Source organism: Lemur catta, chromosome 2 (assembly GCF_020740605.2).
Source record: "Lemur catta isolate mLemCat1 chromosome 2, mLemCat1.pri, whole genome shotgun sequence".
Taxonomy (NCBI): domain Eukaryota; kingdom Metazoa; phylum Chordata; class Mammalia; order Primates; family Lemuridae; genus Lemur; species Lemur catta.
The window spans coordinates 61,274,589-61,291,262 of record NC_059129.1 but is presented as its reverse complement, the minus strand read 5'-3'; the positions used below and the strand labels follow the sequence as shown (position 1 = coordinate 61,291,262).

The 16,674-nt window shown below is 35.5% G+C and overlaps 1 protein-coding gene across 11 annotated transcripts in view; it reads right to left on the bottom strand.

The window, feature by feature from the left end:
• The window catches only part of LOC123632965 (muscular LMNA interacting protein), a 240,116-nt gene that overhangs the window by 17,762 nt on the left and 205,680 nt on the right, over nt 1–16,674 (bottom strand). For 8 of the 11 annotated variants that reach the window (XM_045543764.1, XM_045543765.1, XM_045543766.1 and 5 more), the window contains one exon: nt 15,317–15,523. The exons of the other annotated variants lie outside the window; for them this stretch is intronic. In XM_045543764.1, coding sequence (XP_045399720.1) covers nt 15,317–15,523 — 207 coding nt within the window. The remainder of the gene's footprint in view (nt 1–15,316; nt 15,524–16,674) is intronic. 11 annotated transcript variants of the gene reach the window in all.

Below are 16,674 nucleotides of genomic sequence, written 5' to 3'. Positions count from 1 at the left end.
CCTCCCTAAGGGGACTAGCTACAACATTCACTTTTTTCAGTGCACAGCTCCCAGGTTGTATTGAAAACAGAGCCAAATATATATTCTAACACCACTTTAGGACTAAAAATAAATTCCAGAAATTGAAATTGGAATTGACAAAGAAGTATATTTGTTGTTTGCTTTTGTCTATCCTTTAGGGGGACAATTAGTTGCTTGGTACTACAAGAAAAACATCATTTTCAATTCTTTTCAATGCTGTACCGGTCTAGTACAACCATAAACCAAATGTCTACTCCTTTACAAAAGATAATGCTGGTGGAATTTTTTTCTCCCTCTATTCTTTATCTTCTACAGAATGTAAGGAGTGTTAGTCATTTTATTCCAATGTGACATGTAATAGAAAATCAATAGCTTGATATTAATACTGTCAACGTTGTATTTTTGGACTCCTATTCTTGCTTTATTTCCACAGCAGCTTTTTAAATTTACAACCAACTACCTCCAAGTTTCAGGAAACCTATCCCAAAGCCCAGGAGCGTGTCAACAGCTGTTAACTGATGTGTCATAAGGATTTGGAAGAGTATTTAAGGAGAGGAATAGGTATGACTGTGATAGGGTCAAACCCTGGTGCCCCAGATACCCCCTACCAGACAGACCCCACTCTGCTCTCTCCTAACACTGCATCCCCAACAGCATCACTGGGGATGTGGGGGTGGCGGGGGTTGTTTGAGGAGGGAGAGGGTGTGTGGTTGGTCTGCAGGCAGATGAGTTTAGGACTCTATGTCTATAGTAACTGGAAGGCCTCCTCCTAAATGATGCCTGCCAGCCCCGTCTTCCTGGTGTTAGGCTGTATTCCTCCATTCCCACATCTTCCTATTATTCTACTTTACTTCAAAATTATGTAAGCTTTTCCTAACACTGTTATCAACTCTTTTATATACCTTTAAACTGTTAGTATACCTAATGTTTTCATTCTCCTTCCACTCCTTGCTCTAACTATTTATAAAAACTTCAAACCATAAAGTAGGTAGGGTATTTACTAATTGCTATGAAGCCCATAGCAAAAATATATATACTGTTCGTAAGTGTCAGCCATTCTAAAGAGTGAGATCTTTTGAAAATTAGGATTACAATGTTCATAATGCTACCAAATTTGTCTAAGGCATCATCTAGAATTTTATAAACTGTTACAGTGTCATTCCAATGTGGGATCCTAAACATATTCTCAGGTATGCAAGACCTCAGAATATTTGCCAAATAAAGACCCATATTAGAAACTTTCTTGGGTCACAGACTTAAAAAGAAAAAGAAATATTGAAAAATACCATGAGAAATATAGGAAGGAAGTGTAATAAGACAACTTGTTAAGTGTGTGGTTGCTATAAAAACAAAACAAAACAAAAACAAACCATGAAATATCATGAAAAAGAAAGAACAACTGTAACCATAACATGCCAGAAATAAACATCTAGAATTGGGCAATATCAATATTACGGGTGGTAAAGAAGGGGTCAAATGGACTTGTCTTACCAGAAGATACAGATATTGATAAAGGTATATAAACATGAATATGGACCCTAAGTTAAGGACAATCAACACCAAAATAGAATGAATAAATTTTAAACCAGTAAATTAAAACCATATATCTCCAATGGAAAACTAGAAAGAAGAAAGATGTAACAGTTATGGGAAATGTAAAATTATATGGTAGAATTAAGATCATATAAGGAGGAATCATGTATTAAGAGAAATCACTCAAGATAAAAAAGATAAAGATCAGAAAAATGTGGCCAAAAAGAGAAAAACATGCAAACAAAAGTCATAAAGTGTTGAAAATCAAAGGAGGAAAAAATATCTCTTCAATATGAACCAAAATAAAACTGGAATAGCAATATCATTATCTTAAAAATGGAATTCAAGAAGAAATATTGTAAGGGACAGAAAAAAGACATTAAATACTGGTAAAAAAAAATCAATGAATAAGAATATTTGACCATCATGCACATACATGCCTAAAAATACAGCTTCAAAATAGTAAGATTTTCTAATACTTGACTTCTAACACTTTGAGAGCAATGTGGAGCCTTACACTTCATTTGAATGCCTTTAAATAGAGCTACAAAAGTGTTTAATGTCCAAAGGGAGCTAAATAAATATATTCATAAAATCTGAGGAAGGGCCCAACCTCTCTTTCTTTCTCAAAAGAGATTTCCATTGAATTCACAGAACATACGGAACGTGGCTTATATGAGGTCAAATGGGTATCATTATTTGATGGCTGTCAATGACGTGTCTGAGTTATGCCTTCATCAGTCACACCTGGGTAAACATCAACAAATTTAGCTATCTGAAAGAATTTTATGTTCATATTTTTTGCTTCCCACTGAACAAGCGTAAATATGTTCATATTTTTGTGAAAGGAGTAAAACAGTGGTCACATTAAGCAAGCTAAAATAACTTAGGAAAATTTCACCCTGAAGTTTCAAAATAAGAGACTCCTTGACTGTGCAAATACCGCATGGTATATACAGCTTCTGTTGCATGGAGTCAGTAAAAGGATAACAAAATAAATTAAGGCAATGAGACAATTAGGTTGAACGAGATGAAACTGATGAAACTTCATGTTTTTGTAGGCCAAGAACTGCTGAATAATGACAATTTCATGGAGTTCAACCTAATGTAAGAGATACTTTAAAAAAATAAATGATAGCATTTCAGGAAGTTTAGACAAGCAATTGTGTTCAAAGGTAAACTAACGATACATATTTTAAAGACTCGATTTGCAAAGATAAAACACCTCCATCGTAGTTTTCATTATATTTCAGGGTAGCTCACAGCTACCTCCTTCTCCAGTACATTCCCTCAGCTGAGAACAGTATCCTAACCCTGAGTCACTTCACTGTCTCCCCACCTGAAGACTCCCAGACAATGACTGACGGATAAAGGGTATAAAAAGGTAGCTCCTTTGCATCAGGTGTAGATAACTGTAATTTATACTCTAAAGCTCTCTCCCTGTGAATTAGGCCTAGACTGGCCTTTACTTGAAAATACATTTGCTCTTCACTTTGTCCTTCTCAGTTTGGATCCACTCCCACCCTTGCAGGACACTTTTCCAAAGAGCACACTAGCTCAATAAATTACAAATACCTGAACCACTGTCCCAGGCTCTCCTTTTAAGGAACCTGATCTAAAAGACCATGCAAAGGAGAAGGGGCAGGTGGCAGCTGTGTGCTACAAAATACAGGAAGCTCATTTTTTCTCAGTGCCTCCATCTAAATGAGGTGCAAACTGATGGCACTTTATTTTCTCTGTGTCCATAGAACACAAGCATAGTCAATAAATTCCAAGGGGCCAGCATGTTATTTTATAAGAGCTTTAAAAATCGTCTTTCTCAAAGTATGCTTTTTCTCACTAAAAATGCCATCCTTCTTGCCTCTAACCACATCTCTTCCCAATGAAGAAATTCTTAATTTTTAAAAGGATTTTTTTATTAAAAATGTCACAATGAAAAATTTCAGCTAGATCCTATATGTTCAATGCCAAACAACACATGAGCTCAGGGACTAATGTTTTTGTCACCAAGATTAAGCCAAAAAGAGAAAAATGAATACAAAATTGATTGTTCTCAGTTTCCTGGAAAAAATTTAAAAGTCAACTGTTTTGTGATTAAATTATGTACATTTTAGGAATGATGATTGCCAATTAGATAACCTGAAACATGTCCAGTCTCAAATGCCAGCCTGTCATTAAGGCATCTACTGTGTTGAAATGTTCTGTTTGCCCTCTAGTGGAGAACCTAACTAAATATGATTGATGCTTATTTTGCAGAACTGCTGCTTTTAAAATACCTGCTCACTGGCATTCATTTTTTAATGTTAAATGTCCAATTAATTGGCATTTATCCATTTTGAACAGAATGATCTTTATGAATGTATTACAAATTCATCCATTTTGAAAACAATTTGGCATCATCAAATGGTGAACATGATTTTGTTCCCCGAAAAATCTTAAAACATTAAAAACCCATTTTAAGTTTCATAAAGTTTTTTTTTTCCTATTTCACTCACCTCAAAGATTTTTGCTTTAAAAGCATCTTAATACTTATCCTCTTCCTATGTTTAAACATTGTCAGAAAAGTTTTAGAATTGAGAGTAAAGCTATAACATCTCCATGAAAATGGAAAATAAATTACCTTGGTTTATTCAGACAGAAAGATTTCTAATCCTATATACAGTTAGAACACAAACATTATTAATGAGGAGATCAGAAAGAGGTTTTTGCCTCCAAATTCAAGATGATTTATTTCAGTAAGTGTAGCTGCCTCAGTACATTTTGGTCAAGGTATTAGATATATGGAGGTTTTCTGAGCCACTAGCCTTTGGAACTGTGGCTGCCCAAAGAAAGTTGGAGCCTGGGAATTAAATGTGAAAAACATTGTGGGGTTCATGATAAACTCAGGGTCTGCCAATAACATGCCTGGGTGTGTCACTTTGCATCTTTGGCCTTCAGTTTTCTTATATGTAAACTAAGAAAGAAGCCAAGTGACCTCAGCAGTTAGTTCCAGTCCTGAGTTACATATAGGGCACTGCATTTGGCCAGAGGGAAGCCTGTGTGTGATTCCAGGGTGGTGACGGTGAAGGGTGATGCTGTTTCACTGACAGGTTTTATGGGAGAGTCTCTTAAGAAAAATTCACCAAGCAATAGCTTTTAAGCTGTTCTGTGGAATCCTGCACAAATTATTGGCACTTTCTGAACCTCAGTTTCTTCATATGCAAAAGAAAGGGAAGAAAACTTACTTTGTGATTGTTTGAAAATGTAAATATAATACTGTTTGTAAAGTAAGTAGCCTATTGTATACTGTTTCTTAATATTATTAATAGTTTCTTTCTTACAAAATAAGGAGCACCCCCACCCCTACCTCATTCTCCATTTCTTCTCCCTGGTTCAGATAACCCATTGTGCCCAGGAATATGGGAGCTATCTAGCAGTCTTAACTCTTGCTAACTCCACATTGTAGTTCTTGATTTTCATTGCTTCTTCCATGCTCTGGCCTGCTTTCGTTTTCTCAAGTTTGCCCTGTTTCTTTTCTTTCCTGCCTTGAAATCTTCCCCCATGCTTGCTGTCCCCTCCGACTGGAACACCCGGCCCACTCCCAACTTTTACTTCTTTTCAGATCTCAGATCAGACATCACTAAGTCTTTCCTGATTCAGCAGACTAGATCAGGACCTCTGTTACACGTACTCATAGCTGCCTAAAGGTCTTCTGTGTGGCAGTTGTCACAATTGTTACTAAGCGATGAATTTTTTTTTCTTTAATTTTTGTTTTTCCTGTGTAAAAAAATAAGTACCTGGCAAAGGCTCTTCATATCTCCATCTGCTGGCTCTCCAGTGCATGGCCAGCACAGACACAGTGCTTTGCAACTAACTAGTACTCAGTAAAACTTTAGGAAATGAATAAATAATTATGTTTCGTCAACTTCCAGACTCCAGGGTTCCTAGACTTCATGTTGGAATAAGAAAGTGGCAAAGTCTATACTCTTCGTTTTTGTAGGAAATTAGGCTATGACTTAGACAAGGTTTTTGTAACCTTGAACCAAATCACCTAATTAGTATTCATTTTCTCATTTGAAGCTACCTATAATTGTACGCAGGTTATCTCAAAGGGGTGTTGCTTTATTCTTAAAATATACTCATAAAAGATTTTTCACATCTTTAGATCTAAATATTTACAGCTTACATTAGAAAAAGTAAATTGTGATTTCAAAGCCCCCTCAGCTTTTGAACCAGTAGGTGAAGGTTAGAATTACTTTAGAGTTTTCTCTCTCCAGATATGTCATAATCTGCTTTAACTTCTGTTGATTGATCTTTGTTAAAATATCAGAAGAAACCTCAGAAAAGAAATCTCCTTTCAAACGAACTCCTAAAAAAATTAACCCATGCTTGGAAATATGCCTATAATATTAACATTTCAGTTCTTTTATTGGATGTCTGTAAATTCACAAAGTCAATTCTCTGGTTAGCAATGCAAAGATAATACCAGTTAAGATGTTCTCGATAATGTTAACAATATAAATTTTACAAATGTACTGAATTTGAAAGTAAATAGGTAGAAGAAAAAAATGGAGGAAAAGGAAGTGAATGAGGAAAGTCAACAGTTATGGGGTGAAATATCCAAAGACTTTAAGGAAAGGATACTGTGGCCTAGGAAGCTAGCTAAAACCAGTTTGTCAAGGGACATTTCCCACCTACCCATCCTGGATATGAAAGTTTCTGTCCTTTCTTCAGTCCTACCTCTCTCACACAACCGTATACCACCGTGAAAACCCATCGGAGGCTCCAGGGTAGATGTACCAACCCCTAAACCTCCATGATGTGAAAACAAAAGAAGTTAGGGGTCTATTGCTATTGTTTTTTATTTCTCCTATTCCCCAAATTGTGTATTTATCATTCAGAATACATTTTGCTAAGTAGTTTCCTTCACTGTTCTAATGAAGATGATTCAGCCCTGGCTTATTATAAGTGGAGTGTTCTTTACATAGAAAAGACAGAAATAATGGATGGAATTGGACTGAAAAAATGCCTTCATTTTGCTCACTCTCCTCCCACTTTTTCATTGCGTAAAACTTAAATTTCCTTTTTGTCCTTCATCTACAATCTCAAGAGCCGCTGCTTAGAAAAGAGGCTAAGAAAAACTGATTAGTAAATATTCTGTTGATATATCACAAAGGTAAAATACATTTCAAGTAAAATGCTTCATTTTTCTCAGCAAAAACATAATTCTAATATAAAGGATTGTAATAATTTAAAATCTCTTTTTATGAAAAAGGCACTTTAAGTTTTTAAAAAGTAAATCATATGAAATACATGTTGGCAGCTTGGTATTCTTTTCAAAGAGAAATGACTTAATAATTGAACTAGCACATCAGAAAAAAAAAATGTAACTTTGGTTCAATAAGTCCATGAATACTGGATGTGTAAACACTTGATCCCCATTGTAAATGTTACAAGAACATAGAGACAATTTTGATTATGAACTCAACCCAACATTTTATAACTTACTGTAATAAAAAAATTCTGCTACCTAAGTTAATATATAATATATACTGTTTAGCAGTTGTGTTACCTTTTATTTACCAGGGGTTTTATGAGGAAAAAAATGAATTATGATCTAGCACTTATAAGTATGTCAATATAGTTTTCCTTTAAATTTATTTTTCATAATGAAGTTCATTTCCTTATTGAATCATTAGAGAATTTAAAGGGTAAAAGAGGAAATGTCTGTTATCATAGGGGAAGTATAGAGTTTTTCATGAGGTAAAAATGTTGAGGTCACCCAGTCCATGGAAGTTTTGAATTTAGAAGTTTTAGGGGTAGCTCAGGAATTTGCATTTTTCTAAAGCTCCCAGGTAACTCTGATGTAATCAGCCCAGTCTGAGTCCTAGACTTAGAGTTTTGAAACCAAACACAATGTCCTACTATTTTACACCTAGGAAGAAAGAAACTCACAGAAAAAGAATGAAGTGTGTGGCACAATAGCATTTATGCAAATTAAATCATATGTGCACAAAATAACAATACAGCTTTTGAGAAAAAATGCACAAATACACAACACATAGTTCTCTAGGGGCAGAAAGGAAAGAAAAGTGAGAAATGGGAATTAAAGGGAATATATATGTGGATAAGTAAGAAAGCATTAAAGGAACAAATATGTTGTAATAAAAGGGAAAAGTATTTAAGATGAGAGTAATGTCTTACGAGTTAGGATGATGGATTGTTTCTTCACTCCAACACCAAAATTCTGCTAACAATAGCTAGATGCTGAAAAATGTATAAACTGAGTGCTTAAGTTGAAACATGAAAATTTTACTTGCATATATCACTTCATCCTGGTAACAATCCTATGATAGAGATTCCATTTTTTTTTTTTTGCCATTTTACAAATAAGAAAGCTAAAACACGAGTTTGAATTACTTTTTCAAATATAGGCATAAAACAATTCATTGATTCAACAAAAGAAATTCAGCAACTGGAGTCTTATCATAATAGACTCTGCAGATGAATTTTAGTTTACATTTCACTATAAGTAACTATATTTATTGATCAAATCAGGATGCTTCTGTTAATAAGGGTGGCACTAAAAATAATTAAAATCGTATGATTATAAAAATATTTATTGACTGGTTTATTACAGCGGTAGACATAAAATAGTTCTTTAAAGAACTATTTTTAAAAGTAATATTTTTCAAAACATAGAAAAACACATATTAGTATGTACACATTTTTTAAAAGGCCCACACTGATCAGGACATAAGCTCATAACACTAGGAATATGCGTTTTACCGTCTATATGAGAAATCTTAAAGTCTTGCCTTGACCTGAAGCAATAATGGCAGTCTAGGGGTCTGCAAGTGAGAGTGGTCGGGGGTATGAGGGGTTCTGGGCAAGAAGAATAGAGGTGGGAAATGAACACTCTCTGTGGCCATGAACTGAAAGCTACAGTGGAAGGGATTTTTCAAGCGGTTACTCCAGAGATAAGCACTGAGATATTCAAATTGAAATGCTAGGGAAAGCTAGAACTAGCCCTTGCATAAAAAACATACAGTAGAATTTAATAGCAGTGGAACCAATGGGAGAATCTGCCATATATATAATATAAAGAAATCCACCATACTTATTTATCTCTTTCATTGGACAGAAGCAGACTCGGAATAAAATGGTGTATGGTGAAACAAGGCACAAAGGTAATGCATTTTAAGAAAACTAAAAAGTGAAACAAAATGGCTGCATGGTCACAAAGTAGGCACCAAAATAATATATTTTTAGAAAACTGAAAGAGACTATATCCTCAAGATGGCAGTGAATTTTCTCCTGGGCCTTCAAAGCTGTCTCTCTGTCTATAAAGATCCTATTTTTGCTTATAAAACCTCTCACGCTTTCACTGTAAATAGAGCCTTCTTGCTTAGGAAATCTCAGCCTCTCTCCTGCCAGCAGATCAGAAGTCATCCTGACTGCGAAGGCTTAGTCCTCACTCCTCTGGATTCTATTCATAGTCTGGCCATGTGTTTTCTCATTTGTTGCTAGTGCGAATTGGCAGAGTAGAGACTCAAGGGAGACAACAATAAGAGAGAACACCCTGTCTACATGGCGGGTAGTTGTGCTAAATAAAAAGGAGAAAACGTAGTTGGGATAAAAAAGGAGAATCAAGTGCATAAAACTGAGTGAGTTGGAATGTTGAAAGTAGGCCAAAAGAATTAGAATTTTATGTTGATTTAAAAAGACAGGTATACCTCGGAGATTATGAGAGTAGAAGATAGAAGAAATGAGGCAGAGGATGGATGGAGAAAAAAATAAAAGTTATGGAGAATGATAAACTTTCTATTTATGTACATGTTAGTTTTCTCACTTGAGGCCCAAGACAGTAGTTGAGGTACACATGGCAAGATATTTGTGGTGCTTAGGAATAATATTCTTTCTAAACTAATGAATTTTTTAAAATAGAAAGTGGACTCTAGACAAGATTAGGTCTTAATCTAGATATAAACAGATATGTTGTGCATGGTACTTTGCTACCTTTGAAGGTTAAAAACTTTTAAATGCATTGCAAAATGGAGAAAAAATTGGCAAAATGATTACAGATGAGATACAATTTTAAGATAGTAATTCTACACACCCAGATACATAATTCCTTTGTATCTTTTTATTGTTTCAGCAGTACTCATAGCCCATTAAAAATAAAGTTTTGAGAGCCAAAGTTTTGACCTGCAGGAGCCTGAACTTCAAATTTAGATCATAAACATAAGATTTTGTGTTTATATGTATATCATTGACCCATTTATGTCATCTCAGACATTAACATTTTAGCACCAATCAGCCTCTGAACTTCAAACTACCTGCCTCTGCTTTTCTTTGCCTCAGGGGTCTTTCTGGGAGATTAGTGTTGCCCCTCCTGCAGGCACAGCCCTCAACTAATGACTACCAGGACTTGCTTCCCGCACCCCTCAGATAGTAGGGCTCTGAGCTGTGTGTCCTCCATATGCACTCAGAGTTTCCCAATGAGATCAAGCTCCAGTTCCCCCCAGTGGTGACATGCTTGCTAGCACACCCTTTTTCAGACATGTTCTCCTCCTTATCTCAGTCCCCACCCCTCTAACTGGTTATTTCCGGCAACCACCTCCCCAAATCATACGTGACTTCTCTTCGTAGAGAAACCCAAAGATATAATCGTTCTCATTATTCAACATAATTAAGGCCTAAAAGTCACTGTGAACATGGAATTAGTAAATTCTGAACCATTGCTCCTAGGGGAAATACTGGATTGGGTTCTTGCAAGTCTCTGGTCACATTTTCATCAACCAATTAATAAATAACCTGTTTTATGGGTGTTTCTGTTTAAAGACACTTATTCTATATATTATTAATTCATTAACACTGAACTCATGGCCAACATACTATAACTTAAGCCTAAAGGAAGCTTACCTGTCATGTTTATTTTCTCTATAGGACACATCTCAGCCTTCTTATGCTTAGGAACACTAGATAACCCTTCAACACTGTGTTTAGAGGCCATTTTAAACAGCAAAATCACCAATAAATTGAAAAAAAAATGCAAAAAACAGTACTAGGTGGATCACAAAAAAAGACAATTGTTTACAGCTCTACACCTGAAACAAGAAAACAGAATGTTGCCTTGTTCAACCTAAGCTGGGATCACGTGCATAGGGAACTCAAATTTCTTTCTGTTCTGTGAATGTCCACAAATGACTACAGGAGTAAGAAGAGCAAGTATTGACTTAGAGTTACAAGTAAATTTTAGTGAGTAAGTGAACTCACAACTGTGGAGTTTCCTATGGCAAAGAAGGCAGGAAGAGAAGAGCAGAGAAGGATATATTGGGCTTCTAAAATGATGGTTCTGAGATAACCTCACAGAGTTTATCTGCTCCCAGCAAACACATAACAATGTTCTCCCATGTGTGCTGTAGGGGCGCAGAAGTAGCTGACCTGTAGCTGATGAGGGCATGACATGCAGGTGAAGAAAGAAGGATGTAGCCATGGATTATACAACTGATGATTGTACAACAAACAGAAATGAGAACACCCTATATTTTAGGTCATCTTGTATTCATTTGAGATGCTTTGGCACAGGCAAGGATTATAGAAATTGAAAGGAGAAAGAAAATCACTTTGAATGTTGATGCATGAAGAAACTTCCCAGAAGAGGAAGGATAATTTAAAATGGCTTATATGAGTAAGGAGAGTACAGGAGAGTATTTTATATGGGGAGAATGTCTGAACAAGTTGAACAGTAAGAAACTCCCAAGGCATGCCTAGAGGAAAGTAAGTAGATAGGTTTAAGTAAAGTAAAATAATAATAAAGAATTGTGTGAGATAATATGACAGGCATAGCAAAAGAAGAATCCATTCAAGTTTTTGAGTGACTAGCTATAAGGACAAAGTAGAAAAAGCATAATAGATGAATCAGGCTTTGAGTTTGGGGACTGAGAATTGTGGTATTAATGACAGAAGTAGGGAAACCAGTGCAGAACTAGTTTGAGGCAAAATGAATGATGAGTGTGAGGTGACAGCATGATATCCTAAGGGAAATGATAAGCAAGCAGCTAAAGATATTAAACTGAATCTCAGTGGAGAAGCAGAATTGGAAATGTGGATTTGAGACTTATCAGTACTAAGATAATCATGAAGGCCTGTGAGTGGGTGAATATCTGAAGTGAGGCAATTAGAAAGAAGAGGTGGAGGAGCAAGAAGTGTGCACAAGGAAAACAAAGAAGGAGCAGTCAGGGAGTTGGAATGTACATACTATCCCAAGAGCAGAGGGAGGAGAGAAATTCAAGAGTGAATGATGAACTTTGTCAATTGCTACAGAGGGACAAAAGAGATAGAGGATTGAGAACATGCAGTTGAATGTGCTGACGAGAAGTTTACCGTTAAAAGAACAATTTCAATAGAGTGTCAGAATGCTTTTAAGAATGGGCTAAAGTGTGAGTTTATAGAAACGGAATGGAGATAGTGGCTATTGAACACTTTGAAAGAAGAAAATTTTGAAATTGATAGATTTGCAGCATCATCAAGGAAAAGGATGGGGAAGTGCTCATTTTTTTGAGGTTCTATATGCAAAGGGGAGTCATCCGTAGAGAAAGAATGAATGAAGATTTAAGAGAGCAATAGGAATGACAATCCTGAAAGGATTAGTGCCGATAAGATCTCACCTTTATATGGCTCTTGTTATGTCTCAGGCACTGTTCTAAGTGCTTTACACATTAGTCCATCTTAACCTCATAATATTCTAACAAGGTGGGTATTATGATCTCCATTTAAAAGATGAGCAAATGGAGGTATGTAGAGGCTAAATGACTTGCCCAATATCAGCATCTTGAAGGGGTTGGATCACGAAATAAACTCAGACAACTGACTAGAGGCATCATGCTTTTATCCACTGGGCTACATGACTTTCAAGGATTAAAGAAGGAAACGAAAGGAATGATTTCTTTATGAGACTGCAGAAAAGGAAAGAAGGTGGATAAATTCCCTCAACCATTTGATTGCAGTCTTCCCTTTGGTGGTTTTGCTTTGTAATTTATGTTTTTCATTATAATAAAGATATTTTTATTAATAGTCAAAAAGAAAAGAAGTTGGGTATACTGGTTTATTCCAAGATGAAAGGAAAGTACCTGATCGTACTTATAAGATATGATGTGACATCCTATTGTAGAGTTCTATCTTGAAATTAAGAAAAGGGGGAACGGATTGGAGTGAATACTTAGGACATGAGGAGTTTGGCAAAGATTTAGAAGAGAAGAGAGCATACTGCAGACTCAACAGAAGTAGAATAAAACCTGTTGAACATCTAGTGCAGCCCCAACTGAAGAGGGATTCTAAAGATCAATAAGTCAAGTTCAGCATGGCTCTCCAGAGGGTAGGCTGGGAAGATTTGAGTTTGGAGGCAAGCCCAGTAGGCAGAGCAGTAAGGTTAGACTTGGGAACAATGTCAGGGTATTGGAGAAAAGTTAATTTAGATGGCAGATTATGTTTTACAATTCTAGTAATGGAGCTATTATTTCAAGTAAAAAATAAAATTATTGATAAATTAATATGCTATTATACCAATATCTACAACACAAAGTTTGTGGCAATTCACATATTTTAATCTAGCAATAAAGATATAAGATGAAAAAAATCTTCTATTAAGAAATATTGTATTACTATTTAATATGTTATTATTATTACTATTACTATTATTATTTTGGTTATGAATGGCTCTTTATTCAATATCAATAAGTCTTAGACTCTGAGAGACAAAATCTATTATGAAGGTTGTATGGACAGAAAATAGTTGTCCAACCTCACATGGCTTTTATATATTGTTCTTCACAGGCTAAGCAAGCAAAGGCTACAAAATGGATGAAATGCTCAGTCTATCCATACTGAAGAGTTCCAGAAAACACCATCATCAAAATAGCAAAAGAATGAGATATTTCATGTAATTGAAGTCTATAAAATAAATCATAACCCTATCATAGATGGCAATTTATAAGAAAATGGCTACATTATCAGAATTATTAACTCTAATAACTAAATGGATTTCACAGATGTTACCAAGTATTAAATCAGGGAGAATTTCAAATAATATAAAAACATTTTTAAAATATTATACTTTCCCTAATATAAAACTTTTTTCTAGACCAAGAATAAGAAGCAACCAAAGATCATGAAGATCATTTTCAACTTTGCCCAAAAACATTCTGTTGGCAGAAAAATTTAAATGTTTTTTAATTCAGGATTAACCATTCAGATGTCATAGATGATACTAAATATAAAAAGCTAATTCTTCCTTACAAAACATTGTTCATAGTTTAGATGATTGTTTATGTTTAGACTAACTTTTTGAACATTTTTGCTAAAAAAAATTCGAGAAGTCCCGTGGCCCAACGAATATTGTTTAAGTACATTCTGAAAGATGGCCTTGATTGATTTTCAAATATAGAGATATATTTCACTGAGTATAGAGAATTTGTAATTAGAATTTTATAAAAAGATTTAATTGATGTTTGAGTTTGACCAGTCAATTCTTTCAGGAAATTTTCAGGGTCTGAGAGTCTGTATTAGCCAGGATATCCTTATGGTAATACTGAGAAGAACAAATGGAACTTACACATAAGCCCCATGTGGTAGGACTGCTTGCTTCTAGTAAATATTTATAATTGCATTCCAAAGCCAACTATAAATATATTTTCTTAAAGTGGTAAGGACAGATTTTAATTCATAATAATTGTTGCAATAAGGAAGAGGATCCAGAGTAGACTGAACTCAACTTTGATTTGTGCAGAAGTGAGTAGGCATTTTAAAGTGAGAACGGAGAATGAGGGAGTAGCGAGGGGTGAGTGGAGGCTTAGAAGAGTCAGGGAAGAGAAAAATCACAAAGGGTTGGTCAGGTCAGTGTAAATGCTGATTAGGCTAGCTGCATCTGCTAGCGGGTTATATCAAAGTCAGGACTCTATCCTCCCATAGAGACTGGGAGGCAGGGGCGTTCCTGGCCTCCTTTGTGATGATCACATTTTCAAAGGAATAGCTTTCATGTCCTTTGGAAAGACACCTCTGAGTTGTAGGAGATATATAACATCTCAAAAGGACAAGAAGGATCTGCAACTATAAGATTGTTTTAGTAAATGCTCCCCAAAAGTGTGGTCAAAAGCCAACTGTAAATATTTTTTACTTGTTTTGTATCATGCACACACACACACACACACACACACACACACACACACACATGCTAGGGACTGGACACTTCATTATTTTTTACATATCCCATTAGTATACACTATGAGGCAGATAGGCACATTTTAAAATAAAATGTTAATACTATTTTGCAGATACCTGCAGTAATACTAATTATTTTTTTGCCCACTGATTGTAATTATAAATGCCTCCTCATCAAGGAACTGTAATTTAAAGTAGCTTTTTAGGAACATCAAACTAAGACTAGAATATAAATGAATAATGGCATCTTGTAAGGTTTTGAAAAATGTCCTGGAATTTCCACAATGGGATTAGAACATGAAACAATGAGAAACACAGATCATGAAGTGACTTCGGGAAAAAAATAGATTTTTATTATTTCCCAAGATCAATTATTATCTGTTTGTAAAGTAATGTACTTTAGCACAAATATTTAATATTTTGATACATTAAATATTAAATATTTAAATATTCTTAATCTATTAAATTTGATATCTAAATCCTCCACATTTAAGTATTAAAAGTTAAGTATAATGAAAGTTCACAGCACAGACTCATTCCCATTTGAGTGGGAAATTCTCACCTTAATAAATGCGTTGTGACTAGAGAGTGTGTGAGAATCCTCCTGTTCATCACTCAGTGAGAAGGAGGACAGGTGGCTGAAGGGTCCTGGGGCAAGACAATCAGCATGCGAGAGGGCCTGTGGATGCAGCAGGGACTTAGCAGGAGGATAGAGTTTAGTTTGATATAAAGGATGGAGTGAAACAGCCTTGGGAGGGACTGTCTCATCCTGGGAAGAAGAAAGGCATAAAAAAGATGTTAGTGTACAAAAGTAAAGCACACTTGGAATTAGGTCTACCTAAAGGACAGAATCTCTTACTAGTAAGAAGAAAACCTCTTCTCATGAGGAGGTGTCCTTCACAAGACACCTGCTTTCACATTATATTGTCTCTTTCACTAATTGCTTTCAGTCCCTACCTCCACCCTTTCCTGCAGAGCAAAACAAGTGCCTGCAGACTGTGTACTGAAGGATGCAAAGTTTATTTTTAAAAGTATCGAGAGAAGAAATGTATAAGGAAGGAGAGAGCCCATCCCAAGGGGGTGGGCTGGGGTCAGAAAAATCTTCATGGAAAAGGTAGGTGGCAGTGGAAATTAATGTAAGGATGTTTGTGATTTGGTTTGGAAGAATGTGGGGGGTCAAGGGGAAGGCATTGCAGAGGCTATCAACATTTGAGCAGAGAGGCAAAAGGGCTAGGTATAGCTCATGGCACAGTAAGTTTTAGAGTTGAGCTTGGCATGGATGAGGAACCAGGGAGAAGTGAGTCTGGAAAGAATGAATTAAGTCTTCAACTCTAGGCGGTGCGTTGTCTTGTGAAACTGGTGGTCCAAAAATTAGAGGAGTTCAACTGTAAAGAGGAGAGGTTAGGAGGCCTTAACTGAAGTGGCTAAGGTGGGTCTTTAACATGGAATGGGGATTAATGCAATGACTTTAAGGAAGTAGAAACTACCAAACACAGCCATGAATTATATGAAGGAAGCAAGGAAATCACAAGAGTGAGAAATCTGAGCATACAAAGAAAAATTGCAAAAAGAGTCTACATATATGTATGTATCTTTTACAAATCAAGCAAATACAAACATATATTCTTGTTTCATATACACGGCACAAGCATTCACCTAGTATAAAAAAAAAGATAGCATCTTCTTTACAATATTCTGTCTTATTTGTGATTTTTTTCCTTTGGCAACAATTTTACAACAATTTTGGAATATTTCTATGTCAGTACATGAAAGCTATTGATTTTCTACCAAGACACATTACTGAGTTATCTTACTGATTCTAATGTCATTCCGTTAACCTCCTTGGAAATTTCAAGTGTATCACCTAAAATATCAAATCACCTAACATAGTGATAAGTAATCTCTTCTTTGATAGTTATT